This window comes from Bombina bombina, chromosome 2 (assembly GCF_027579735.1).
Source record: "Bombina bombina isolate aBomBom1 chromosome 2, aBomBom1.pri, whole genome shotgun sequence".
Taxonomy (NCBI): Eukaryota; Metazoa; Chordata; class Amphibia; order Anura; family Bombinatoridae; genus Bombina; species Bombina bombina.
Window position 1 is genome coordinate 752,369,667 of NC_069500.1, and position 27,443 is coordinate 752,397,109.

General features: G+C 38.8%; 1 protein-coding gene across 1 annotated transcript in view; it reads left to right on the top strand.

The window, feature by feature from the left end:
- The window catches only part of LOC128647245 (mesoderm induction early response protein 3), a 268,112-nt gene that overhangs the window by 180,779 nt on the left and 59,890 nt on the right, over positions 1-27,443 (top strand). The window contains exon 12 of the mRNA XM_053700036.1: positions 18,850-18,938. Coding sequence (XP_053556011.1) covers positions 18,850-18,938 — 89 coding nt within the window. The remainder of the gene's footprint in view (positions 1-18,849; positions 18,939-27,443) is intronic.

Below are 27,443 nucleotides of genomic sequence, written 5' to 3' on the forward strand. Positions count from 1 at the left end.
CTTCCTATAATATTATTGAATTCGTTTAAAAACGTGGACTCCGAGCGACTAGCGCTTTGGATTGGGGGGTGGATGTTAATATGTACTATGAAGGCATATATAGGTGCAGGATAATTAGAAATCGAAAAAAATGGCTATATATAGTTATATTAGATGACACAGAGCATACGTCTTCCAAATAAAATATCACAGTTTTAATACAGTTATGTGCAATTTAGTACATCATATCCGGTTAAAAACAAGTTACATGCAAAAATATGGATCCATAAAACTATAAAATAATTCGATATATTTAAAAATATTAAATGTTAAAAATATGTATTAAGAACAATAATGCGGTGAAAGTTCTGTATGCTAAAGATAGTCGAGGTCTCTCTAACAAAGTCCCTACGTCTGTCGCGGGGAGGGCAAACTAAGGTACAGCTCTACAGCAAATATGCTAATAGGATAGATTTGCTAGTAAGGTGGCTGTATGAACATAGCAGTTTAAAGAGTAGTGGATAATAATGCAATATGATAATGATACACAAATGTACAAATGAAAATAATACACAAATGTACAAATTAAAAACCACAATTGTGTACAAGAGTAAATAATGGTCAAATAATGATCCAAAAAACAAATAATGATCAAATAATAGTCCAAAAAACAATCCAAAAAATGTGTTCTTTAAATGAAGGTGTGGACAGTCCAAATTAATGTGAAGTGATTCAATCCGTGAAAAAACACAAAAAATGCAATGTAGTAAAGTCCATAAAGATGTTCAAAAAGTTGTAATCCTTATTGTGATGTCTCAAAAATAATAAGAATATCCAAAATGTAAAAATATAAAGATATAAAAATATAAAAATTATATAATATATATATATATATAAGAATGTCCAATATAAAATCTCCAAAATGTCCAATATAAGTGACTAGTGTGTACACAAAATTATAAACGTGATCACTGAGAAAACAAAAATCTGTGGTTCTTATTGTAGTGCACAATGGTATCAAAAAATTAGAAAATGCACAAAATAGAATAAAAATAGAAAAATATGAGAGAAAAAAAAGGGGAAGAACTTGGGGATTCATCAAAACCTGTAAACAAAAAATAACAACATAGTGTGATATTGTTATAAATAGGCAATAATAAAAAGGAGTAATGCTCACCATATACTTGTCAACGCGTTTCGGCCTGCAGTTGAGGCCTTTCTCAAGACTAACATATGGTGTGGGTGAGCACCAGCCTTTATACCTTCTTTCTATCCAATCATAATTTTTTGCAAATTGCGCCAAAATTTTTGCGCCAAAATTTGGCGCCAAAAACCTTGTTCTTCCGGGATTTTGACCCGGTAGTGTTACCCCTGAAGTGTTTTACAAATTTCTTTGTTTTAATTTGCCCAATTTTTGGGTAATGTAGCTGTAGGTGCTTATTTCGTGCTCCTAAAATTGTTAAATGTGGCTATTACCTATATTATAGCGCAATTTTGTTTCCTAACAAATTTTCCTGTACCAGATCTGGTGTGACACAGCACCGGAAGTGAGATAGTTGTGCACTTCCGGTTCGGCCGCTCACCGGAAGTCAGGTTATTGCTTACTTCCGGTTTAGTCGCTCCACCGGAAGTCGGGAAATTGCGCACTTCCGGTTCGGTCGTGAGACCTTTTTTTGGTTTTTAGATCTTGGTCATCTTCTTTAAAAGCGGAAGTTGGGTTGCATATTCCCATTTTGGTTGTTGTACCTTTACTAATAAATTCTCCTGGGTAACATTATGTTTGATATTTCGTTTTAAGACTTTGATTGGTTAGAAAGTCAAATAGAGGTTATATTGTCATTGTATGACAAAATCTAACCTTAGTTCTATAGTTGAAGAAGATAATTATTGGGAGATGTTCTGTGTTTCTATGGTGCATATAATTCTTATAGACTTATAGGATTTCTGCCTGCACCTATATGTCTAAAAGTCACATAGTTAGAATGCCACGTTATTACGAACTAAAAAATAAAAATAGATAAAAAATATAAAATAAATAAAAAATTCTTCTATTATATCAGATCACATATTAGAGTAACATATTAACGCCTTAAAATGATATAATATAATATGTTGTATCTTACAAAATGGTTTAAGCTTGAGCCCACCCTATATAATATAAAGTGGAGCAGGACGTCACTGCGTCATTATAGTGCTGATTGAGGATTGGAAGATTGGGTTGTGTATTATTAAACATCTGGTCAGGTGTCTAATTCAAGTATGTGGATTGAGGTTCTGTGAGTAGAGATCTACCATACTATTCCTGTATGAGTTTTTCCAATATTACCGGAATTGTGCAGTAAAGATTGTGGTTCTATATGTGGAGAACTATCATACTGTTACTGTATGGAGCTTTCTGATATTATTGGAGCTCTGCAGTCAGTGTGGGTGTGTCGAGTTGTATACTAATGTGGCCTATTTTACTTTGTGCTAAACAGCATGGTATCACATAGTCTGTCTGTGATGATTTAGTTAAAGGGGGATTTTCATTGGGGGGCTCTCTATTTCTTACTGTTTTAGGCTTAATAGATGGCATAGGTCTTCTTTATTGTTCAGACCCTTTGGGTGGAGACAATCTAAGTCAAATATCCATCTTGATTCGGCAATCAGAAGTTTTCTTTCATAGTTTCCTCCCCTCCAATTGGGTTTTATTAATTGTATTCCGTAGTATTTTAGATCTTTAATGTTCCCTCTGTGGTGGATGAAAAAGTGGTTGTATAGGATAGTGTCGGTGTTTCTATGTTCGATCTGTAATAAATGCTCTCTTATCCTATCTTTCAGGCATCTCGAGGTCTGCCCTACATATTGTAGGCCACAGCTACATTGTATTATGTAAATCACACCTTTAGTGCTGCATCTTATCAAATTTTTGATCTCATATATATTGTTAGAATTATGAGAGAGGAAGTTCTTGGTCTTCAATCCCCTTTTACACGCCTTACAGCTGGGGCAAGGGAAAAAACCTTTAATGTTTCTCCCTAGAACATCCTTTGTTTGGGCTGTTTGTTGACGGGGAATGCTGGGAGATATTATGTTCTTAAGGTTGTCTGATTTCCTGTATATAAATCTGGGTCTGCTGGATAGTGTTTCTCCTATGATATCGTCGTTTTTCAATAGGTGCCAGTGTTTCTCCAGTATTCTTTCTATAGTTCGCCTGTTTTCACTGTACTGGGTGATGAAAGCGACATCTATGGAGTTAGTGTTGATATTCGTTCCCTTCCTCTTATCTCTGTATCTAAGGAGCTCCTTGCGGTCTCTGTTTCTCACTTCTTCGATATCCTTATTAAGTTTCTCTTCGTCATATCCTCTATCCATGAAACGTGTTTTCAGTTCTTCTGCCTGGCTTTCCCAGAGGTTTTGATCTGAGCAGTTTTTCTTAAGTCGTAGTAGCTGCCCCTTGGGAATATTTTCCTTCCATCTAGCATGGTGACAACTTGCATTGTGGATGTAGTTGTTACAATCTACTGGTTTGAAATATGTTGAGGTCTTAAGTTCCCCCTTCTCGACTGTTATTTTGAGGTCTAGGAAGGTGATTTCAGTGTCACTAATCTCATATGTGAATTTCAGGTTTTTTATATTTTGATTCATGACATTTAGGGTGTGTTCCAGATCTTCTCTGGAGCCTCTCCATATCATGAGGATGTCATCTATGTACCTGTGATAGGAGACCAGGTCCGCGTCGGCTGGGCAAGAGTCCCAGAATGTCTGTTCCCATTGGCCCATATATAAGTTGGCATAGCTCGGCGCGAACCTGGTCCCCATCGCTGTGCCACACAACTGGTTGTAAAATTTTCCATCATGGGAGAAGTAGTTGTGTGTCAGAATATAGCTTATCCCTGCTAGGATAAACTCTTTCTGGAGATCGGGTACTGACTCATCTTTCCTTAGAAAGTATTCAACGGCGTTTCGTCCTCCTTCGTGGGGTATACTGGTGTAAAGAGAGGTTACGTCGCACGTAACTAGTAGATAGCCATCCTTCCATTCTGTTTCCTCCAAGATGTTCAGAATCTGTGTGGAGTCTTTCACATAAGATGGTAAACGTGTCACATACTTCTGGAGATTTCTGTCTAGGTATTCTGAGAGATTGTTGGATATGGACCCTATACCTGAGATAATTGGTCTTCCAGGAGGGTTGTGTAATCTCTTGTGGATCTTAGGGAGGTAATAGAAGACTGGGGTTATTGGATGTTCCACGCTGATGTATCTGAATTTCTTGTGGTTGAGGATCTCCTGTCTGTGGGCTTCATCTAGAAGTCTATCTAGTTCTTTTTTGTATTCTTCTATTGGGTTTTTTCTCATGACTTCATAGGTATCCTTATCTGATAAAATTCTTTTGCATTCTGTGTCATAGTCTTCTTTATTTAGTATTACGATGCCGCCCCCCTTGTCGGCCGGTTTGATGACTATGTTGCGATTGTTTTCCAATGTTTTGATTGTTTGAATCTGGTCTCTTGATAGGTTGTGCTTGTGTCTGGTTATCTGTTTCTGGCTGATATTCCTCAAATCGCTACAAACCATTGTCTCAAACGTTTCAATAGCGTTACCCTTGCTGGATATGGGGTAAAAAGATGAGGTAGGTTTCAGATCCGAATGTTGGTAAGGATCTGTGCTGCGCTGTGTGTTTTGTCTTCCTTCGATTTCTAAGGGGGATTTCATGAAGTGACGTTTTAAAGTCAGTTTCCTTGTGAGTTGCTTTATATTTACAAAAGTGTCAAACTTGTTGAAGCTTTTGGATGGAGCAAATGATAAGCCATAATTGAGAATTGAGTTTTCTTTATCTGTTAAGGTTGTATTGCTGAGGTTGTAAATTCCTCTGGGAGTAGCCTGTTCTTCTTGGTTCTTAGAGTTATTGTTATTTTTCCGACCATTTATTCTCCTTCCGCCCCTCTTTCCTCTGGGGTTTTTCTTTTTTCGATGGGGTTTTGGAGTTCGTCTATATTGGAGTTCTTTCTTTTCATCGAGGGTCTTTCCAATTCTTTGGTCGTGAAGTGATACTCCTCTAAAAAATGTTGTCCAGAGACTGAGGCTTTCTTTGTGTCTTTGTTATTTTCAACATTGGTATTGATGACCTGGGGCAAATTCATCTGTCTCCTATCCGATTGAATTGACGTCTGGTTCTGTGTTGTCTCTATGGGTCTTGTCTTTTTCATATGAGGCGTATTCCTGTTACCTTGGTATTCTCTCCTGTTATACGGAGGATAATGGAATTGCTGCTCTCGATCATATTGGTTTATTCGATTATTGAATCTATTTGGTGTGAATGATCCTTCCTCGTATCCATAGTTTTGCTGTCTCCTATCGGTTTGCTGAGCATAGCCTCTTCCGTAGTTCGATCTCTCGTAGTTCCTCCATCTTAGGTGATGGTTTTGTCTGTAGCCAGGTTCGGTAGTGTGGTTCCAATATGGTGAGTTGGGACCTCCGTTGGATTGGTGTTGTCCGTGAGCATTATACTGAGTCCGCTCATTTTCATAGCGGAAGTCTCCATTTCTGTTGTCCCTGTAATTCAATACCCTTCTCTGGCGACGTTGGTTTCCCCACTGGTTTCTGTAGTTGTGTCCATGGTTGTATCTTTCTCTGTTCCAACCTTGATGATTCGTCTGTTGTCTGTATTCTTGTCCATGGTATCTTTCTCTAGGAGTTTGTGGTCCATGGTACCACTCTCTAGGAGTATGTGGTTCGTACTCAAAGTGTCGTTCCCCTCTGTCTTGGGGTCTCTGTTGTTGTCGTCTATTCTTTTTGTGGGTAACCGTAGTCCATTCTTCTTCATCTGTGGGTGGTCTGCCATCGGGGTTGTTTGGATGGACAACTTCTATCTTTGTCTCTTCTGTAGAGTTATTTTCATTTATGTTTTGATTTCTGATGATGTTAAGTTCTCTGTTCAGTTTTTTGCTCTTCTTGATGATTATGTCGTCCCTGATTTTGGAGATCTTTTTGTCCAAGTTCTCCTTCCTTTCAAGGATCTCTTTTGTTTCTATTATGTGTCCTTCTGGACCAATTAATTCGTCTTCATTGACCTTAATTTCTATATCGACCTGGCTAAGAATAGATTCCCTATGCTCGATGATAGCTTCCATGAGGGATCTTGATGCTGTGATTAGCACGTCAGACCATTTCTTGATAAATTCTGGGTTATCCGATTGGAAAGCACAGTCTTTTTTGATCATCAGCCCTTTCGGGATGATATTGAGCTCCAGACACTTTTTTAGGAATATAATTTCGGCCTTATATTTTGTTTCTTGTATTAATAATCTCTCTAGGTTTTTGAATATCGATGTGTGGTCTAAAGACCCTGATGGGCCTTGAAATGAAGAGGATGGTGTCTCGTTAATCTCTAAGGTGATCTCTCTCCTTAGTGACTTAGTGAAGTCCATCTTAATGTGTTGTCCTTAGAGTGTTAGCCTTTGATGTGTTATTAGTTTATTACACTAGCTGCTGTAAGGGCAGATTACACAACCCTCCTGGAAGACCAATTATCTCAGGTATAGGGTCCATATCCAACAATCTCTCAGAATACCTAGACAGAAATCTCCAGAAGTATGTGACACGTTTACCATCTTATGTGAAAGACTCCACACAGATTCTGAACATCTTGGAGGAAACAGAATGGAAGGATGGCTATCTACTAGTTACGTGCGACGTAACCTCTCTTTACACCAGTATACCCCACGAAGGAGGACGAAACGCCGTTGAATACTTTCTAAGGAAAGATGAGTCAGTACCCGATCTCCAGAAAGAGTTTATCCTAGCAGGGATAAGCTATATTCTGACACACAACTACTTCTCCCATGATGGAAAATTTTACAACCAGTTGTGTGGCACAGCGATGGGGACCAGGTTCGCGCCGAGCTATGCCAACTTATATATGGGCCAATGGGAACAGACATTCTGGGACTCTTGCCCAGCCGACGCGGACCTGGTCTCCTATCACAGGTACATAGATGACATCCTCATGATATGGAGAGGCTCCAGAGAAGATCTGGAACACACCCTAAATGTCATGAATCAAAATATAAAAAACCTGAAATTCACATATGAGATTAGTGACACTGAAATCACCTTCCTAGACCTCAAAATAACAGTCGAGAAGGGGGAACTTAAGACCTCAACATATTTCAAACCAGTAGATTGTAACAACTACATCCACAATGCAAGTTGTCACCATGCTAGATGGAAGGAAAATATTCCCAAGGGGCAGCTACTACGACTTAAGAAAAACTGCTCAGATCACAACCTCTGGGAAAGCCAGGCAGAAGAACTGAAAACACGTTTCATGGATAGAGGATATGACGAAGAGAAACTTAATAAGGATATCGAAGAAGTGAGAAACAGAGACCGCAAGGAGCTCCTTAGATACAGAGATAAGAGGAAGGGAACGAATATCAACACTAACTCCATAGATGTCGCTTTCATCACCCAGTACAGTGAAAACAGGCGAACTATAGAAAGAATACTGGAGAAACACTGGCACCTATTGAAAAACGACGATATCATAGGAGAAACACTATCCAGCAGACCCAGATTTATATACAGGAAATCAGATAACCTTAAGAACATAATATCTCCCAGCATTCCCCGTCAACAAACAGCCCAAACAAATGATGTTCTAGGGAGAAACATTAAAGGTTTTTTCCCTTGCCCCAGCTGTAAGGCGTGTAAAAGGGGATTGAAGACCAAGAACTTCCTCTCTCATAATTCTAACAATATATATGAGATCAAAAATTTGATAAGATGCAGCACTAAAGGTGTGATTTACATAATACAATGTAGCTGTGGCCTACAATATGTCGGGCAGACCTCGAGATGCCTGAAAGATAGGATAAGAGAGCATTTATTACAGATCGAACATGGAAACACTGACACTATCCTATACAACCACTTTTTCACCCACCACAGAGGGAACATCAAAGATCTAAAATACTACGGAATACAATTAATAAAACCCAATTGGAGGGGAGGAAACTATGAAAGAAAACTTCTGATTGCCGAATCAAGATGGATATTTGACTTAGATTGTCTCCACCCAAAGGGTCTGAACAATAAAGAAGACCTATGCCATCTATTAAGCCTAAAACAGTAAGAAATAGAGAGCCCCCCAATGAAAATCCCCCTTTAACTAAATCATCACAGACAGACTATGTGATACCATGCTGTTTAGCACAAAGTAAAATAGGCCACATTAGTATACAACTCGACACACCCACACTGACTGCAGAGCTCCAATAATATCAGAAAGCTCCATACAGTAACAGTATGATAGTTCTCCACATATAGAACCACAATCTTTACTGCACAATTCCGGTAATATTGGAAAAACTCATACAGGAATAGTATGGTAGATCTCTACTCACAGAACCTCAATCCACATACTTGAATTAGACACCTGACCAGATGTTTAATAATACACAACCCAATCTTCCAATCCTCAATCAGCACTATAATGACGCAGTGACGTCCTGCTCCACTTTATATTATATAGGGTGGGCTCAAGCTTAAACCATTTTGTAAGATACAACATATTATATCATTTTAAGGCGTTAATATGTTACTCTAATATGTGATCTGATATGATAGAAGAATTTTTTATTTATTTTATATTTTTTATCTTTTTATTTTTTGGTTCGTAATAACGTGGCATTCTAACTATGTGACTTTTAGACATATAGGTGCAGGCAGAAATCCTATAAGTCTATAAGAATTATATGCACCATAGAAACACAGAACATCTCCCAATAATTATCTTCTTCAACTATAGAACTAAGGTTAGATTTTGTCATACAATGACAATATAACCTCTATTTGACTTTCTAACCAATCAAAGTCTTAAAACGAAATATCAAACATAATGTTACCCAGGAGAATTTATTAGTAAAGGTACAACAACCAAAATGGGAATATGCAACCCAAATTCCGCTTTTAAAGAAGATAACCAAGATCTAAAAACCAAAAAAAGGTCTCACGACCGAACCGGAAGTGCGCAATTTCCCGACTTCCGGTGGAGCGACTAAACCGGAAGTAAGCAATAACCTGACTTCCGGTGAGCGGCCGAACCGGAAGTGCACAACTATCTCACTTCCGGTGCTGTGTCACACCAGATCTGGTACAGGAAAATTCGTTAGGAAACAAAATTGCGCTATAATATAGGTAATAGCCACATTTAACAATTTTAGGAGCACGAAATAAGCACCTACAGCTACATTACCCAAAAATTGGGCAAATTAAAACAAAGAAATTTGTAAAACACTTCAGGGGTAACACTACCGGGTCAAAATCCCGGAAGAACAAGGTTTTTGGCGCCAAATTTTGGCGCAAAAATTTTGGCGCAATTTGCAAAAAATTATGATTGGATAGAAAGAAGGTATAAAGGCTGGTGCTCACCCACACCATATGTTAGTTTTGAGAAAGGCCTCAACTGCAGGCCGAAACGCGTTGACAAGTATATGGTGAGCATTACTCCTTTTTATTATTGCCTATTTATAACAATATCACACTATGTTGTTATTTTTTGTTTACAGGTTTTGAGGAATCCCCAAGTTCTTCCCCTTTTTTTTCTCTCATATTTTTCTATTTTTATTCTATTTTGTGCATTTTCTAATTTTTTGATACCATTGTGCACTACAATAAGAACCACAGATTTTTGTTTTCTCAGTGATCACGTTTATAATTTTGTGTACACACTAGTCACTTATATTGGACATTTTGGAGATTTTATATTGGACATTCTTATATATATATATATTATATAATTTTTATATTTTTATATCTTTATATTTTTACATTTTGGATATTCTTATTATTTTTGAGACATCACAATAAGGATTACAACTTTTTGAACATCTTTATGGACTTTACTACATTGCATTTTTTGTGTTTTTTCACGGATTGAATCACTTCACATTAATTTGGACTGTCCACACCTTCATTTAAAGAACACATTTTTTGGATTGTTTTTTGGACTATTATTTGATCATTATTTGTTTTTTGGATCATTATTTGACCATTATTTACTCTTGTACACAATTGTGGTTTTTCATTTGTACATTTGTGTATTATTTTCATTTGTACATTTGTGTATCATTATCATATTGCATTATTATCCACTACTCTTTAAACTGCTATGTTCATACAGCCACCTTACTAGCAAATCTATCCTATTAGCATATTTGCTGTACAGCTGTACCTTAGCTTGCCCTCCCCGCGACAGACGTAGGGACTTTGTTAGAGAGACCTCGACTATCTTTAGCATACAGAACTTTCACCGCATTATTGTTCTTAATACATATTTTTAACATTTAATATTTTTAAATATATCGAATTATTTTATAGTTTTATGGATCCATATTTTTGCATGTAACATGTTTTTAACCGGATATGATGTACTAAATTGCACATAACTGTATTAAAACTGTGATATTTTATTTGGAAGATGTATGCTCTGTGTCATCTAATATAACTATATATAGCCATTTTTTTCGATTTCTAATTATCCTGCACCTATATATGCCTTCATAGTACATATTAACATCCACCCCCCAATCCAAAGCGCTAGTCGCTCGGAGTCCACGTTTTTAAACGAATTCAATAATATTATAGGAAGGACGGACACAATCACTGTGGTCCACTATTTCAGGGAACTTATTCAGACTCTAACTTTACTAATTACGTTATACCACATATTTCCACTAAACCTTTGGCCTTGCCTCTTTTGGCGCTCCTATCTTACCATCTATATACACCATAGCACTATTGCGGACTTTTTTTGGGGATCCGCTCTAGACAGGAGCCACAGGTCACTCTATACACAAGCGCTATAAGTACAACAAATTCGCTCTTATTTAGAAATTGACACTTGTTTTGCGTTTTTTTTAGATATTTGGAGCTTACAGGTCTAAATGTATCCGGAGCCCATCTGTATTTGGCTGAACACTAATACAGCTGATTGCGGTCTCATACCATACTGGATTTAAGGTTGCCGCCTAATTATATATTAGTTTGGTTAATACTTGTAGCCAATGAATTTATATGTATGTAACAGAGAGCCCAGCTGCTGCAGCCGTTACTCTACACACTCTAACTAGATTTGTCATTACCAAATTATTATATGGTTTCTGAGCACTATTTTTTACCAGAATCACTAGATTAGAAAAAGTTTTTTAGGCATTACGAGTCTATTTGCAGTTAAAAAACGCTTTTTTGGTATTTAAAGAATACCCTCCCTTGACATGTTTCACCGATTAGGTCTCGGCTTTTTCAAAAGGTCCTAAAAAACTTTTTCTAATCTAGTATTAACCAAACTAATATATAATTAGGCGGCAACCTTAAATCCAGTATGGTATGAGACCGCAATCAGCTGTATTAGTGTTCAGCCAAATACAGATGGGCTCCGGATACATTTAGACCTCTAAGCTCCAAATATTATCTAAAAAACCGCAAAACAAGTGGCAATTTCTAAATAAGTAAGCTATTCCACCAATAGGTTACCATAATGCCTAGCAAAACATAGCTAGACATCTAAATACTATTACGGAATGATTGTAAAGATTTGCAAATTACAAACATTTAAAGCCTAATCTTGTCTAAATGCTGCTACGGTCTAAATCACAGTAATACAAATTTACCCAAGTACAACATAACACTATATTACAAGACCTTTTACAACCCCTGGTTTTCAAGTATTTGTTACACCAATTGATACATTGTGATCTTAATATTTAAAAACGCAACAAGTGTAGTGATTACCACTAGTAATATGCTAATTTGAATATAAGCTACTTACTACAGTAAATATTAGTATCACTACTATATTTATTACCCATTTTAAAGAGTGCTAACAAAATGGATTCAGTAGTATTATAACCACGACTCATAAAACAAAGTACACATTTATCCACTAAGTACCCAAACCACGTAGTAAGATAATCAGCAGACCTGAGGAAAGAATATTTATTCTGGGTCTGTAAAATTATAACAAAGCAAAGGTACAGTGCCAAATTAAAAAACTATTCTGATTCAATAAGTGGTTAATTTAACAATATCTATAACCATACCTGGGTGTAATATAATAAAGATTTGGGCACACTTTGGAGAATAATCCAGAAAGATAACTCATGCTGTATATGTCAACTATATATAGATACTAATCAATTTATGTTAGTAACCCCGATGAGGGAAAATAAATATTATATTAACAACCTCTAACTAAGCAAATCGTTATTACCTGTGTTCTTAAGTGTGAAGTGCACTCCAGATATTAGAACAACGGTCTATATACTTCTTCTGAGATTACCAGTATTCTACTTTATCAAATTACACGCAATCTCGAGTCTCTTTGTGTTTTTAAATCACTTTACACACACACACACTTATATGTATTTTAAAAATAAGAATATATAATAAAAGTTATGTTTTAATTAACTAAACCCAAACTCTTTCCAAGAAGATGTTTATTTACTATGGGGTAGTTTGAAGTGCTATTTAAGTGCATGCTTTTGAGTCTAAACCCCCCGTGGGATTCTTTTGACTTCATTTTGCAAGGGATCAGAAGTAGTCAGTTGTATGCATCCGATTCCACTACCTAGAATCCTGTGCCTTTTACCTCATTTTAGGTGAATCTAACTGTTATGTGACTCTTCAATGGGTGAGTGTGTGCCTTTTGAGGGATACACTATCCTATACCCTTTAAGTTTTAGCACCCTTAAGGCTTACTTCTTATGCTCTGCTTATTCCGTAGTTTGTGCCCTGTGTCAGTAGTTCTAGAGTGCTAAAAACCTATACTATTAGTGATGTGTTCCCCTTTAATGCCCCATTTTCAAATAAAAAAGAGAAAAAAAACTGACAACTGGTGCTGACAAAAAAGTCTAAGCTGCCTGTCGGGATCCACTTAGAGCCTATCTACCCTCTGAGTCTTCCCTTACCTTCACAGGTAAGTTTGTTTTTATTTTTACTAGGTAGACTAGTTAGTAAATAGTTATTAACTATTTACTAACTACTTAGTTAAAATAAATACAAGCTTACCTGTGAAATAAAACCTAAGCTGCCTTACACTAAAACCTTACATTACAAAAAATAAAAAACACTAAAATTACAAAAAAATAAAAAACACTAAAATTAATTTATTTTTTTTAAAAACCTACCATTACAAAAAAAACCCGAAAGTATCCAAAATAATAAAAATTATTCCTAATCTAATACCCTTAAAAAAAACAACAACAAAAAAAACCTAATCAATAATAAGCTACCAAGGGCCTTAAAGGGGCCTTCTTTGGGCCCTTAAAAGGGCCTTCTGTTGGGCATTGTCCTAAAGTTAACAGCTCTTTTGCTGAAAAAAAAATCAAACACCCCCACCCCCTAACAGTATACAAACCCCCAAACCCACAAATTAAAAATAAAGTAAAACCTAATCTACCCATTGCCCTGAAAAGGGCATTTGTTTGGACATTGCCCTTAAAAGGGCATTCAGCTCTTTTGCTGCCCATTAAAAATAAAAAATGTCTATTCTAAATAGAAAAACCCACCCCAAAACGAAAAAAAAAAACATTACACAAAATAACAAACAAATTATCCAAAATAATAACAATTGTTCCTATTCTAATATCCATTTAAAAAAAAACTAATCTATAATAAACTACCAATAGCCCTTAAAAGGGCATTTTGTAGGGCATTGCCCTAAGTTAAACAGCTCTTTTACCTGGAAAAAAAATTACAAAGACCCACTAACATTACAAACCCCCTCCCCCACCCCAAACCCACAAAAAAAAAAAAACTATCTTAAAAAAAACCTAATCTACGTATTGCCCTGAAAAGGGCATTTGTATAGGCATTGCCCTTAAAGGGGCATTTAGCTCTTTTGCATTGCCCTGAAAAGGGCATTTAGCTCTTTTACGAAAAGCCCAACCCCTAAACTAAAAAAAAAAACACCCAAAAAAGTTTAAAAAAATCCTAACACAAACCCCCGAAGATCTACTTACAGTTGCTGAAGTCCCACTTGAAGGATCTTCATCCCGGCGGCATCTATTATCTTCACCAGCCAATCTATAATAAACAAAAAAAGATGCAAGGGACGCCATTTTGAATCGTGTACCTTGCATTAAAGATTCAGTATACGGCGACGACCGTATGCAGAGGATGCTCTGTACCTGATGTCTTCAGGATGGACCCGCTCCGCGCCTCCGGGATGAAGATAGAAGATGCCGCCAGGATGAAGATAGAATATGCCGCCTGGATGAAGATGGAGCCGCCGAGATGAAGATCCTTCAAGCGGGATTTCAGCAACTGTAAGTGGATCTTCAGGGGTTAGTGTTAGGATTTTTTTAACATTTTTTGTTTTTTTTTGTTTAGGCTTTGGGCTTTTCGTAAAGGAGCTAAATGCCCTTTTCAGGGCAATGGCAATACAAATGCCCTTTTCAGGGCAATGGGTAGCTTAGGTATTTGTTAGAGTTAGTTTTTTTATTTTGGGGGGTTGGTTGGGTGGTGGGTTTTACTGTTGGGTGGTCTTTGTATTTTTTTTACAGGTAAAAGAGCTGTTTAACTTAGGGCAATGCTTAACAAATGGCCCTTTTAATGGCTATTGATAGTTTATTGTAGGCTAGGGGTCTTTTTATTTTGGGTGGGCTTTTTTATTTTTATAGGGCTATTAGATTAGGTGCAATTCTTTTTTATTTTTGATAATTTTGTTTATTTTTCGTAATTTAGTATTTTTCATTTTTTTGTAATTAGATAGTTTGTAATTTTTATAGTAGTGTTAGGATTTTTTTTAATGTGTATTTTAGTTTCTTTAATTTTAATTTATTTTAGTTTTAGTTTAATTGTTAGTTTAAAGGGACACTGAACCCAAATTTTTTATTTCGTGATTCAGATAGAGCATGCAATTTTAAGCAACTTTCTAATTTACTCCTATTATCAATTTTTCTTCGTTCTCTTGCATATTTTTGCAATTGTTTTTTGTTTCGTTTTTTTGGTATTACTCCTTAACCCCTTAACGACACGCGTCGTACAGGGTACGTCGCACACAACCTGGTCTTTAAAGACCAGCGACGTACCCTGTACGACGTTGGGGTTGAAAGCGGCTGGAAGCGATCCTGATCGCTTCCAGCCGCTTTCCGGTTATTGCAGTGATGCCTCGATATCGAGGCATCACTGCAATAACATTTTACCCCATCCGATGCAGAGAGAGCCACTCTGTGGCCCTCTCTGCACCGGACATCGATGGCCCGCAATCGTTGGTGGGTGGGAGGCGGGTGGGCGGCCATCGGTGCATGTCGTAATGCAGCGGTGGGCGGGATCGTGGGCGGGCTCGCTGGGGGAGCGCACGGACGCGCGCGCGTGCACGCAGGGAGGCGGGCGGGCGCGTGCACGGGGAGGGAGCGGGTGGGAACCATTACACTATGGAACAGTTTGTTAAAATATAGAGGCAGAGAGGGGGAATAAAAATTTATTTTAAACAATCGACGTGATCTGGGTGGGGGGGGGGGTTTTATTCTTTGGAGGGGGGAAGCTACACTACAGAAAAGTGGGGAAAAAAATAAAAAAATATATATTTTTTTGTAAACTGGGTACTGGCAGACAGCTGCCAGTACCCAAGATGGCTCCCAATAATGTAGAAGGGGAGGGTTAGAGAGCTGTTTGGGGGGGATCAGGGAGGTTTGGGGCTAAGGGGTATTCTACACAGCAGCATATGTAAATATGCTATAAAAAAAAAAAGTTAAAAAAAAAAAAAGATACCTTTTATTTTAGTACTGGCAGACTTTCTGCCAGTACTTAAGATGGCGGGGACAATTGTGGGGTGGGGGAGGGAAGAGAGCTGTTTGGGAGGGATCAGGGGGTCTGCTGTGTTAGGTGGGAGGCTGATCTCTACACTAAAGCTAACATTAACCCTGCAAGTTCCCTACAAGATCCCTAATTAACCCCTTCACTGCTAGACATAATACACGTGTGATGTGCAGCGGCATTTAGCAGCCTTCTAATTACCAAAAAGCATCGCCAAAACCATATATGTCTGCTATTTCTGAACAAAGGGGATCCCAGAGAAGCATTAACAACCATTTGTGCCATAATTGCACAAGCTGTTTGTAAATAATTTCAGTGAGAAACCTAAAATTGCGAAAAAAAATACGTTTTTTAAAATTTGATCGCATTTGGCGGTGAAATGGTGGCATTAAATATACCAAAATGGGTCTAGATCAATACTTTGGGTTGTCTACTACACTACACTAAAGCTAAAATTAACTCTACAAGCTCCCTACATGCTCCCTAATTAACCCCTTCACTGCTGGGCATAAAACACGTGTGGTGCGCAGTGGCATTTAGCAGCCTTCTAATTACCAAAAAGCAACACCAAAGCCATATAAGTCTGCTATTTCTGAACAAAGGGGATCCCAGAGAAGCATTTACAACCATTTATGCCATAATTGCACAAGTTGTTTGTAAATAATTTCTGTGAGAAACCTAAAGTTTGTGAAAAAATTTGTGAAAAATTGAACAATTTTTTTTATTTGATCGCATTGGCGGTGAAATGGTGGCATGAAATATACCAAAATGGGCCTAGATCAATACTTTGGAATGTCTTCTAAGAAAAAATATATACATGTTAAGGGATATTCAGGTATTCCTGACAGATATCAGGGTTCCAATGTAACTAGCGCTCATTTTGAAAAAAGTGGCTTTGAAATAGCAAAGTGCTACTTGTATTTATTGCCCTATAACTTGCAAAAAAAGCAAAGAACGTGTTAACATTGGGTATTTCTAAACTCGGGACAAAATTTAGAAACTATTTAGCATGGTTGTTTTTTGGTGGTTGTAGATGTGTAACAGATTTTGGGGGTCAAAGTTAGAAAAAGTGTGTTTTTTTCCATTTTTTTCCTCATATTTTATAATTTTTTTAATAATAAATTATAAGATATGATGAAAATAATGGTATCTTTAGAAAGTCCATTTAGTGGCGAGAAAAACGGTATATAATATGTGTGGGTACAGTAAATGAGTAAGAGGAAAATTACAGCTAAACACAAACACCGCAGAAATGTAAAAATAGCCCTGGTCTTTAAGGGAAAGAAATTGAAAAATGGCCTTGGTCCTTAAGGGGTTAAGTGTGAATGAAGCGGCCATAATCCATACCATATATTTAGAGTAGGTTGGGGCACCTTCTGAGTGCATCGCCACTGCCAAACCCCCCTGTATTAACCACTCAACCTTGGTAGTTTAGTGCTCTGGCATCGCTCAGGGAATTTGGGGATGCCAGTGATAAATGTGCATGGGGAAGTCACCAAGCCCTACAAACAGGAAGTGAATGGGCGATTGTGTGGATGGGGACAAGTGGTCATCATCCACACAATATAGGTATATCCCCACCTATATTTAAAATATGGGTAACACATGTTTTTTCTGTGGAAAAGCAATGTAAACAGGAGACAACTGCACTAATAAATCTCTCAGTGGGGGGTAGGAGGGAGAGATTTTGTATTTGAAATAGCTGATTGTTCTCATTCAACCCTCCCGCCCAAATTAGCATATCAGTACCTAACATAGATAACATTAGCAGGTCTGCTTTACTTGCAGGCGTAGCTCACTGTTATGGCCATGTTTTGGCAAATAACAGGTAATGATTTTAATCCACAAAAATAGCTATTTCATTGCAAGTTGGGGTTTAGATGGTTTCATATTAATAGGGTAGGAAATCAGCAGGAAGTGCAGCAAGACAAAGTTTCCAAACTGACCATCTCACACACAGAGGGATGTTTGAGAGCTCTGTTTTTTATTGTTCACATATTAAATAGTAGCCCTGTTGCTACCAGTGCACTATCCTTCCAGTGGACCAATTCCAGTGAAAAGTTCTAAGGGCTTTGCCTAAACACACTATGTAACCATAGTAACAATAAACCAAGTTCTGTATATCTGCTGAGCAGGTTTTCATTTGTTTAAAATGGCTTCTCAAACCATATACTGTACTTTAAAACTATGTCTCTTTTTCAGTATGGTGACCATTATTTTTTAAGGCTATGCTTATAAAAAATGACTTTGGCCCAGTTTAAAAGTGGCGCACATATGATAGCCCGGGAAGCAATACTGCTGGACTGCACTACTTGATATTACAAGTCCATGGTAAAGCGCATTAACCAGAGAAGGGCCGACTTCGCTTAAGTGTAATCTATACTTTCAATGGATGTTGGGAATGCGCTAACTTGCGCTTATATTACAAGTTGAAACTTGTAGTTTGCACTCAAGCGAAAGACAAAACTGCACTAGAATATTTAGTGCAATTTTAAACCTGTAGTAAACTATAACTTAAAAAACGGACAAAACAGGCAAAGATATAAAATAAAGTGTGCAGATCAGATCTACAGAAAGCTGTAGCATGTGTATAATTTAATCCCATTAGCTGTCAATATTGAAAGCAACATGAAACCCAAATATTTCTTCCATGATTCAGATAGAACTTATGTTTTTTTATTTTTTATTTCGATTTACTTCTATCAGATGTGCTTTGTTCTTACGGTATTTTTTATTGAAGAGCATACCTAGGCAAGCTCCTGATCCTACCTACTTTTCAACAAAGCATACCAAGTTAACTAACTAAATTTGATAATAAAAGTAAATTGGAATTTATTTATTTTTTAAATTGTACAGTTTATCTAAACCATAAAAGAAAAAATGTTGTCTTTCACATCCCTTTAATTAAAATTGTGTTCTGTATCTCTGATATCAGTTGAATACACCAGACTGTAGCTGTTTTGTATTGTAATAAGCAGCGTCAGACACTTAAACATACTCCAATGATAAACTGCTAAGTTGCGTGTTTACATGCTTGCTGTTCTTATGAAGTCCTCTTTATTTTCCTAGTGAAACTGAATTCGACATGCAGGAGTCTGAGTGCCCAGTGAATTTGTCTGGGTCTGTGTTCAGCAAGGAATCCAGTGTAGATGCTCCAGGTAGGATCAGATTCTGTTACCTCTCAATCTATACATCATTCAACATGTCATCCTTACTATTGTATGCACCGTATATATCCAACATTGTACCCCCACTGCTTTATTATACTCCCTATATATCCAACATTGTACCCCCACTGCTTTATTATACTCCCTATATATCCAATATTGTACCCCCACTGCTTTATTATACTCCCTATATATCCAACATTGTACCACTCACTGATTTATTATACTCCCTATATATCCAACATTGTACCACTCACTGCTTTATTATACTCCCTATATATCTAATATTGTACCCCCGCTGCTTTATTATACTCTCTATATATCCAACATTGTACCCCTCACTGATTTATAATACTCCCTATATATCATCACATTGTGCTCCCCCATTCCTTTATTATACTCCCATTATAGCATAACACGACGTTCTAAATTACACTGTATGCACTGCAGACTTCTGTGGGCACTGACAAATGCTACAATTTTCAGATATAAATTACAATAAAAGGAAACAAAATAATGAAAGTGTATTGCAAATGTTTTATATTATACATAATTAGATTGTTTTTTAACGTTTACAGAATTCAAGTAATTACTGTAAATAATGTACAAGCGATGTTTTATCGCTGAAATGTGCATGTCTTTCATCAGATTGTGAGAGTCCATGAGACATCACGTGTGGTAATATTCCCATTCTGACCACTCGGAGGTGGCAAAAGACACCCCAGCGCTTTAAATCCCTCCCAATTCCCATGACCCTCAGTCATTATATTTTGCCTCCTTGATGATGAGTGAGGTGAAAGGAAAGTGCAAGATCTTCTCACCGTTAGAAAAGGAATCCTAACTGACCTGAGGCCCGATTTTCAGCCAGGCAGTGAAAGGACTTTCCTCAATGAAATGTGGACTTGTCCACAAATCCATTGGTCTACAGTGAGCTGCTCCTTGTGAATCCACAGCCTTCACCAGGTGAAATGTGGACTTGTCCAACAATTCCCTGGGTTGTAGATGCTGTTACTATTTCAGATCCTTCGCATCCTCCTCGCACTGCCTAGGATGGACTCGTCTGCTGGAAGCAAGTTGCTGCAGCTGAGGTAAGACCAGTGGACGGAGGGGCTGAGTGGTAAGTAACTGCACCTTACAAATTTTATTTAACCCTTAAAGGGACAGTCTAGTCAAAATTAAACTTTCATAATTCAGATAGGGCATGACATTTTGAACAACTTTCCAATTGAGTTTAGTCATTACATTTGCTTTGTTCCCTTGGTGGTATTTTTGAAAAGCTAAATCAAGGTAGGCTCAAACTGATTTCTAAACCGTTGAAAACCGCCTCTTAGCTCAGAGCATTTTGAAAGTTTTTTCACAGTTAGACAGTATTAGTTCATGTGTGTCATATAGATAACATTTTGCTCACTCCCGTAGAGTTATTTAGGAGTCTGCACTGATTGGCTAAACTGCATGTCATTCAAAAGCACTGAGATAAGGGGCAGTCTGCAGAGGCCCAGATACAAGGTAATCACAGAGGTAAAACATATATTAATATAACTGTATTGGTTATGCAAAATTGGGGAATTGGTAATAAAGGGATTATCTATGTTTTTAAACAATAACAATTCTGGTGTAGACTGTCCCTTTAATGTGTTGTGTTATATGCTATGTAAGCCTTTTTCTTCATAAATGGAAAGAGTTCACAGCTGCATTTATTACTTTTGGGAATTCAGAACCTGGCCACCAGGAAGTGGCAAAGACACCCCAACCAAAGGCTTAAATACTCCTCCCACTCCCCTCATCCCCCAGTCATTCTTTGCCTTTCGTCCCAGGAGGTTGACAGAGAAGTGTCAGAAGTTTTCGATAGTCTCTTATGGAGGGTAGTACTCTTCGACATGGGGCTGGAGTTTTAAGTAGTCCTGTCAGCCTCTCAGTGAGAGCATGGGTAAAAGTTAGATTCTGGAGATGCAGGGAGAGGATTTCTGCAAAACCATCCCGACTCATATTAACAGCTCAATAAGCAATCACCGTTGACGAGTTTCGCTGCCTGCTTTTTTTCTCTCAAGTCCATGGCAGAAGCGACGCTACTATCTGTCACACTTGAAGGGCCGTGTTCCTGTTCCATGGCGTAGATTCCTGTAAGATCGTTTCATTTTACTTTCATCATGGATATATTGTAATTACAACTGTTTATCCGAGAGGGGCTACAACCTTTCGGGGATAACTTTAAAATAGGGTCTCAGTGAGGCTCCTTTTTGTATCTAGGAATCAAGGGTTAATATCTCCTGAGGTGGGTTATTGAACAGGGGGGTTTATAATCATGTTTGTTATGTGATTGCCTGCTACTGTGTAGTGTTGCTTCGGCTCATGGCTATTTTGGAACATAACGCAGTGACGCAGCCTTTACGGTTGGGCGCGCTTTTGCATGGACTGCACCATTGAGATCCGCGGCGACATGCTCAGTCGTTTCCGATTTTCCCATTGTGGGTTGGAGGATTTAGGTCCTTCATACCGCCGTTCTTATGGTTTTGCCTTTTATGGTCTCTTTGGAAGTGTCCTTTTAGGACTTGTTCCTTTTAGAGGTTCTCTTCCTTTGGGTCGAGACTTTCTGGACTTTGTCCGTTTTTTCTGGCATCTTTGGCCGCTTAATTAGGAAGTGAAGGCCGTGAGGCTCTATCTTCCTTTGGGAGTTAGTAGTCTTCATATCAGGGGCGATAGGGGGTGTTGTCTCTTTTTTCAAACTTTTTGCTTAGGATGCTTTGCATTCTTCTCCCTTGGGTGTGGTCCTCTGGAACGTTAATCTGAAAGGATTATGGAGACTAGACTTTCTTCTACTCTCTTTCGGGTTACTCTGTTCTCGTTCTCATTTCCCTTAGTGTTGCCCTTTGGGCTCTAGAGAAATTGTGTGACTTTGTCGCGGCCTAGCACCTTGTTGGGGGGGTGTTGACCTCCTGCTAAGGGTATTCTCTCCCCTTTGGGCTGGGAATTACAAGTGAGTCCTGTACTCGTTCTCTGGGTTTCCCGGTTCTCATCCCCTGTGAGGTCTGATTGCTTCAGATGGGGTATCTTGTGTTCCCTGGGGGTGTCGTTCTTTCTAGTACGATTCTGGGTCCAGGGTTCTTGTGTTGGATTCTTCTTGGATGTCTGGAGACTTATGATCCTTTGGACTGGTTCGGGATGACCCAGTTTTTTCAGGGACCCCATGTTGCGACATAGGGACTAGCTCATTGGCCTTGCAAGCAGGAAGGCCAGAGTTCACATCTACCTGCGGGTACTGGTTATCAACTTTAAGGCCTGACTTGTCCTTTAGACAGAGTGTGCTCCATTTCATAGAGAGTTTGTTCTCTGTTGGGTCAACAGTGGTGTCTGGATGATTTTTTTATTTGGTCCGTGTTTTGATCATACTATGACTTCATGTCTTGTGGACATGTACGCTGTTCTTATCTGTTCCCTTCCCTTTTGAGGGGATAGTTTGTCTTCCTTATGAGCTGGGGTTCCTCGCTCTGGAGGGTCTTTGTCCTGCCCTGTGTGTAAGAGGTTGGATCAGGTGGCTTTTCTCTGTAAGGGGCAGCATCTGCTGCTCTGTGGGCTTTGTGACAGGTCTTCCTATGGATCTATTGCACTTTTCTCTGTTCCAGGTCCCAGGGGGTTCTCCTTGGGAGTGCCTTATTTTGGAGGAGCGGATTGGGTTGGCACCCGAGCTCTGTTTGAGTGGGTGAGTTTCCCCTTTTTTGCTTTCCATTCCCTGGGGGCTTGTGGTTGGGGTCTTTCTGTCCCCCCTGTCTATCAGACATGTATGTTGCTTGGGCTGGTCCGGTGTTGGAGCAGGATCTGAGATCTGTTGCTCTGCTAAATTCGTCCTCGGAGCATTCGAGGTACAGTAAGCCTCTTGAGGTTTCTCCTTTCTCCATGTTCAGGATTTGTGGGTGGCTCTTAGATAGCCTGCAACGTTATCCACTGGTTAATGGATCCTATATTCAGCTGCTTTCTGCTTGCCCTACAAGTATTTAAGTTTCAGAGTCATTTTTAGATGACTGCAGCGTGCATTGTTTTTGCTTCAGGTGTTGTTCGTCAGACCTATCTGAGCTTGCTGCACGAGTTTTCGTTTCTGAATATTTCGGTATTCTGAGCTACCTTTTTGCGACTTGGGGACCTTTGTCTTCAGTTGCTTTTTAGAGTACGTTTGCACTGTGTTGGGGGGGAAGATCCTCTCTGTTTTAGACTCCCGGCCTTATCCTGTGGTTTCTGTTTTTCTGGGGTCTGGGCTTTGCCTCCCCTTGTTTCTATTTGACTGGTGGGTCTCTGTGGGTCTGGAGTTTCTTATGCTAGCTGGACAGCTAGCTCAGCATACTAATGCACTGTGGCTACTCTGCAAACCGAGAGTTGCAAGTCGATCCCCGGCGAGGTCTACTTAGCCTTCCTCCTTTCGAGGTTGCTATGATGAGCAGTGCCTTGAGTCCCTTTAGGGGGATTAGCCGCGCTTTACAAGTACATTCATGTTTTCTCCGTGTCTTTCCTTCTCTGTAGAAGATTACGGTAGCTTGTTCCCTTTCTTTAGTAAGGGCCTTGTTGTTTGGAGACCAACTGCTGGGCGATGGGGTCTCCTGGAGGCTGTTGACTCAGTTGAGTCTAGTTCCTGCAGTCTCTAGCAAGGCTTGTGGACTATCTGCGGGTGAGTGTCCTTGGGTCTTTAACTCTTTTTCAAAGTTGTTCTCGGTTTTGGACGAAGCAGGGTTTTGTTGGGTAGGGGTTTTCAGGCCTGATGCCCTCAGAATGGGTCGCCTTGTATATCCTCCCGTTTTTGCATTCAGTGTCCTCTATAGCTTGGGTATTGTTTTCCCAAAAGTAATGAATGCAGCTGTGGACTCTTTCCATTTATGAAGAAAAACATAAATTATGCTTACCTGATAAAATTTTTTTCTTCAGATGGAAAGAGTCCACAGCTCCCCGCCTGTTTTTTTATGCGAGGCGGCCATAATTTTTGTTCTTCTGGCCCCTTTTCACCCTGATATTTCTTCTACTGTTCCTTGTTCATCGGCAAAATGACTGGGGGATGAGGGGAATGGGAGGAGTATTTAAACCTTTGGCTGGGGTGTCTTTGCCTCCTCCTGGTGTCCAGGTTCTGAATTCCCAAAAGTAATGAATGCAGCTGTGGACTCTTTCCATCTGAAGAAAAGGAAATCAGGTAAGCATAATTTATGTTTTTACTGTTTTTAAAGTATTTTTCAGTGATTATTTGAACAGTACCTTAAAGGGACAGTAAACCTAAAAATTAATGTTATATAATTCTGCACATAGTGCAGAATTATATAACATTATTTTAGTGCTATCATTATTAAACCTTTTTTTCCATTTTATTTTTTAAAAAATATGCCTGTTTTACAGACCCGCTCTCTGCTCTATGCTGAGCGGGTCTGTTTTTTTTACACAGCGCATCAGGCCAGCTGTATAGTCACAGCCCGGCCCGACCGCGCCATAACATTAACTGCAGCTCGCTCCTGCTCTGTCTGACAGCAGGAGCGAGCTGCACTTAATGTTATGGCGCGGTCGGGCCGGGCTGTGACTATACAGCTGGCCCGATGCGCTGTGTAAAAAAAACAGACCCGCTCAGCAGAGAGCAGAGAGCGGGTCTGTAAGACAGGCATATTTTTAAAAAATTAAAATGGAAAAAAAAGGTTTAATAATGATAGCACTAAAATAATGTTATATAATTCTGCACTATGTGCAGAATTATATAACATTATTTTTTCGGTTTACTGACACTTTAAGTTTATTGTTTATCTTTTAAGGGTTAGTCAGTGATACATTGTGCCTTTTTCTCCCCTACAGGGTTAAGTATTTGCATACTGTATACTGCCTGTTTGCTTCTGTTTATCTCTGATACCTAAAGGGACAGTCAAGTCCAAAATAAACTTTCATGATTCAAATAGGGCATGTCATTTTAAACAACTTTCCAATTTTGCATTCTTCTCTTGGTATTCTTAGTTAAACGCTAAACCTAGGTAGGCTCATTTGCTAATTTCTTAGACCTTGAAGGCCGCCTTTAATCTGAATGCATTTTGACAGCTTTTCACCACTAGTATCAGCACTGATTGGCTAAAATGCAAGTCTATCAAAAGAACTGAAATAAGGGGGCAACTTGCAGAGGCATAGATACAAGGTTATTACAGAGGTAAAATGTGTATTATTATAACTGTGTTGGTTATGCAAAACTAGGAAATGGGTAATAAAGGGATTATCTTTTTAAACAACAAAAATTCTGGTGTTAACTGTCCCTTTAAGCTAATTCTATACTGTAGAGTACTAGGGAGCAAACTGGTGCAGCTCAGGCCTATGGTCTGTCTGCTGATCATCTAGAAGGGAAATCATCTGTTACTTTAACCCCTTCTAGTTTGTGTTTGCTTTGTAAGTATTGTCAGGTGTGTACCCCTGCTCAGCTTTGTACCTCATGTGCTGAGTCTATTGCTAATTCTAAACAGGGTTTTTCTGCGTTTCAGAATGTGCAAAGGTTTATACCCAATCAAAGTTGATCCAAGGAGAGTTCATCTGAACTGTCTCCAAAACTTATGGATTACATTCACTCTGTTATTAGTAAGGTTTTATCTTGGTTAACTCCAGTTGATAAGCACAGACTTTTGCAAGGATTTTAAGGTGGTCTTTCTTTCGCCTTTAGAAATTCAGGGACTTCCCTTAGGAGTGGCCACTTTAAGTTACCCATTTATGATAGGGGTGTTTCTGACTCTGTTTCTGAGCATAGTCTCTCTGAGTCTCAAGACCCTTCTGCTGCTTTAATTTCAAGCTTGAGCATATTCATGCATTATTGCGGGGAGTTTTAATTGCTTCAGAAAGCCCTGATACAGTCAAGCAACCGGTTAAGAGGATTGAAAATTTTCTTTCCTATGGCACGTAGAGTCCACGAAACATTCTAATTACTAGTGGGATATTCACTCCTGGCCAGCAGGAGGAGGCAAAGAGCACCCCAGCAGAGCTACTTTCCTTACTTATAACCCCAAGTCATTCTCTTTGCCTTTATCACGGGAGGATGGCGAAGATGGTGTCTGAAGATTTGAATCCTTTTAATGGGTACTTTTCCCTGCAAGCAAGGATTGGGGCTATGCTGTGTCCATGTCAATCTCTTTAGTATGAGTAATCGTGGCTATTAGCAGTTAGAAGACGGTGAGGTGGTCTCTAACATTATTGCTACCCCTATTATAGAAAGCCAGAGTTGGTTACTCTGTTCTTTCTTTTCTATAGGTCCCTGGTAGATATGGTGAAGCTGCCACACTTTAGAAAACAGCTTCTGCCTTACAGAGCAGGATCCACAGGTAAGTGCTTTCCCTTATAGGTTTGAAGGTACCAGCACTATAGGGGTTAAATCCTTGTGGAAAGTATTTGCATCTGTTTTAGGGGCACTGCTGTCAAGTGAAAAGAGGTATAATTTTTTATTGGGGGCTCAGAGATAGCAGAGTGTATGAAGTGTTTGACAGGTGTTTGTTTTACTTCTTACTTGTCACAATCACTCTTCAGTTCAGCTTATTGGCCCAATCACTTTTGCTGTGCTGCTGTTGGCTTTTTGCGCCGTTTTTTTTGCCGCAATTTTTCACACAAAAAAAAGTTTTTTATAGCATTCATGTGACCGTTTTTGGCTTCTCTGTTCAGATCGGAGTTTGCAGCGGCGAGTGTGGAGGCTGCATTTTCTTCTGTCTACAGTGGCAAGTGGATTTGGGCTGTTCCGGTAACAAGGAGGTTTTTTTTGCTACCTGGTGTGTCTGGTTTTCTGTGCTAGTGTGATTGCAACTTCTGGAGGGGTAAGACCTCAGCAGAGCTGAGGGTTTTAAGTGCTTATTTATGTTTTATTGCTTCATATAAATAAACTTAATTTGGCATTTAATTTTTTTTTTTGTTATTTGTGAGCTGATACCCAATTATGGACACTAATATTGAAGTTGATTAATTTGAAAAATGCTTATTGTGTTTGGAGGCTAAGATAATTCCTCCTGTACAGTTTTGTTCTTCATGTTTAAATAAAACATCCTCCTGTCTATCAGGCTAGTGCTACGCCTCAGCTTTCCCCTCAAGCTTCACATGCAGTGCCCTGTGGTTCCTCTCAACCTCCTGGGGGTGTTTTTTTACCTGGGGATTTCGCTGCGCAGATTACTTCTGCTGTTACTGCAGCTTTATAAGCTTTTCCAAAGGTTTCTGGTTAGGGTAAGAGGAAATCTAAACATATTGATGTTAGTAAGGCTGACTCCACTAAGGCTGCGTTAGTCAGTTTGTCTCAATTATCTGATGAGGATGATTCTTCAGTGGCTTCTGAGTGGGAATTGTCAGATTATGATACTGTAGTGACAAATTCTGCAGATTCAGAGGAGATTTATTTCAGATTTAAAGGGACAGTCAAGTCCAAAAAAATCTTACATGTTTCAAATAGGGCATGTCATTTTAAACAACTTTCCACTTTACTTTTATCACCAATTTTGCTTTGTTCTCTTGGTATTCTTAGTTGAAAGCTAA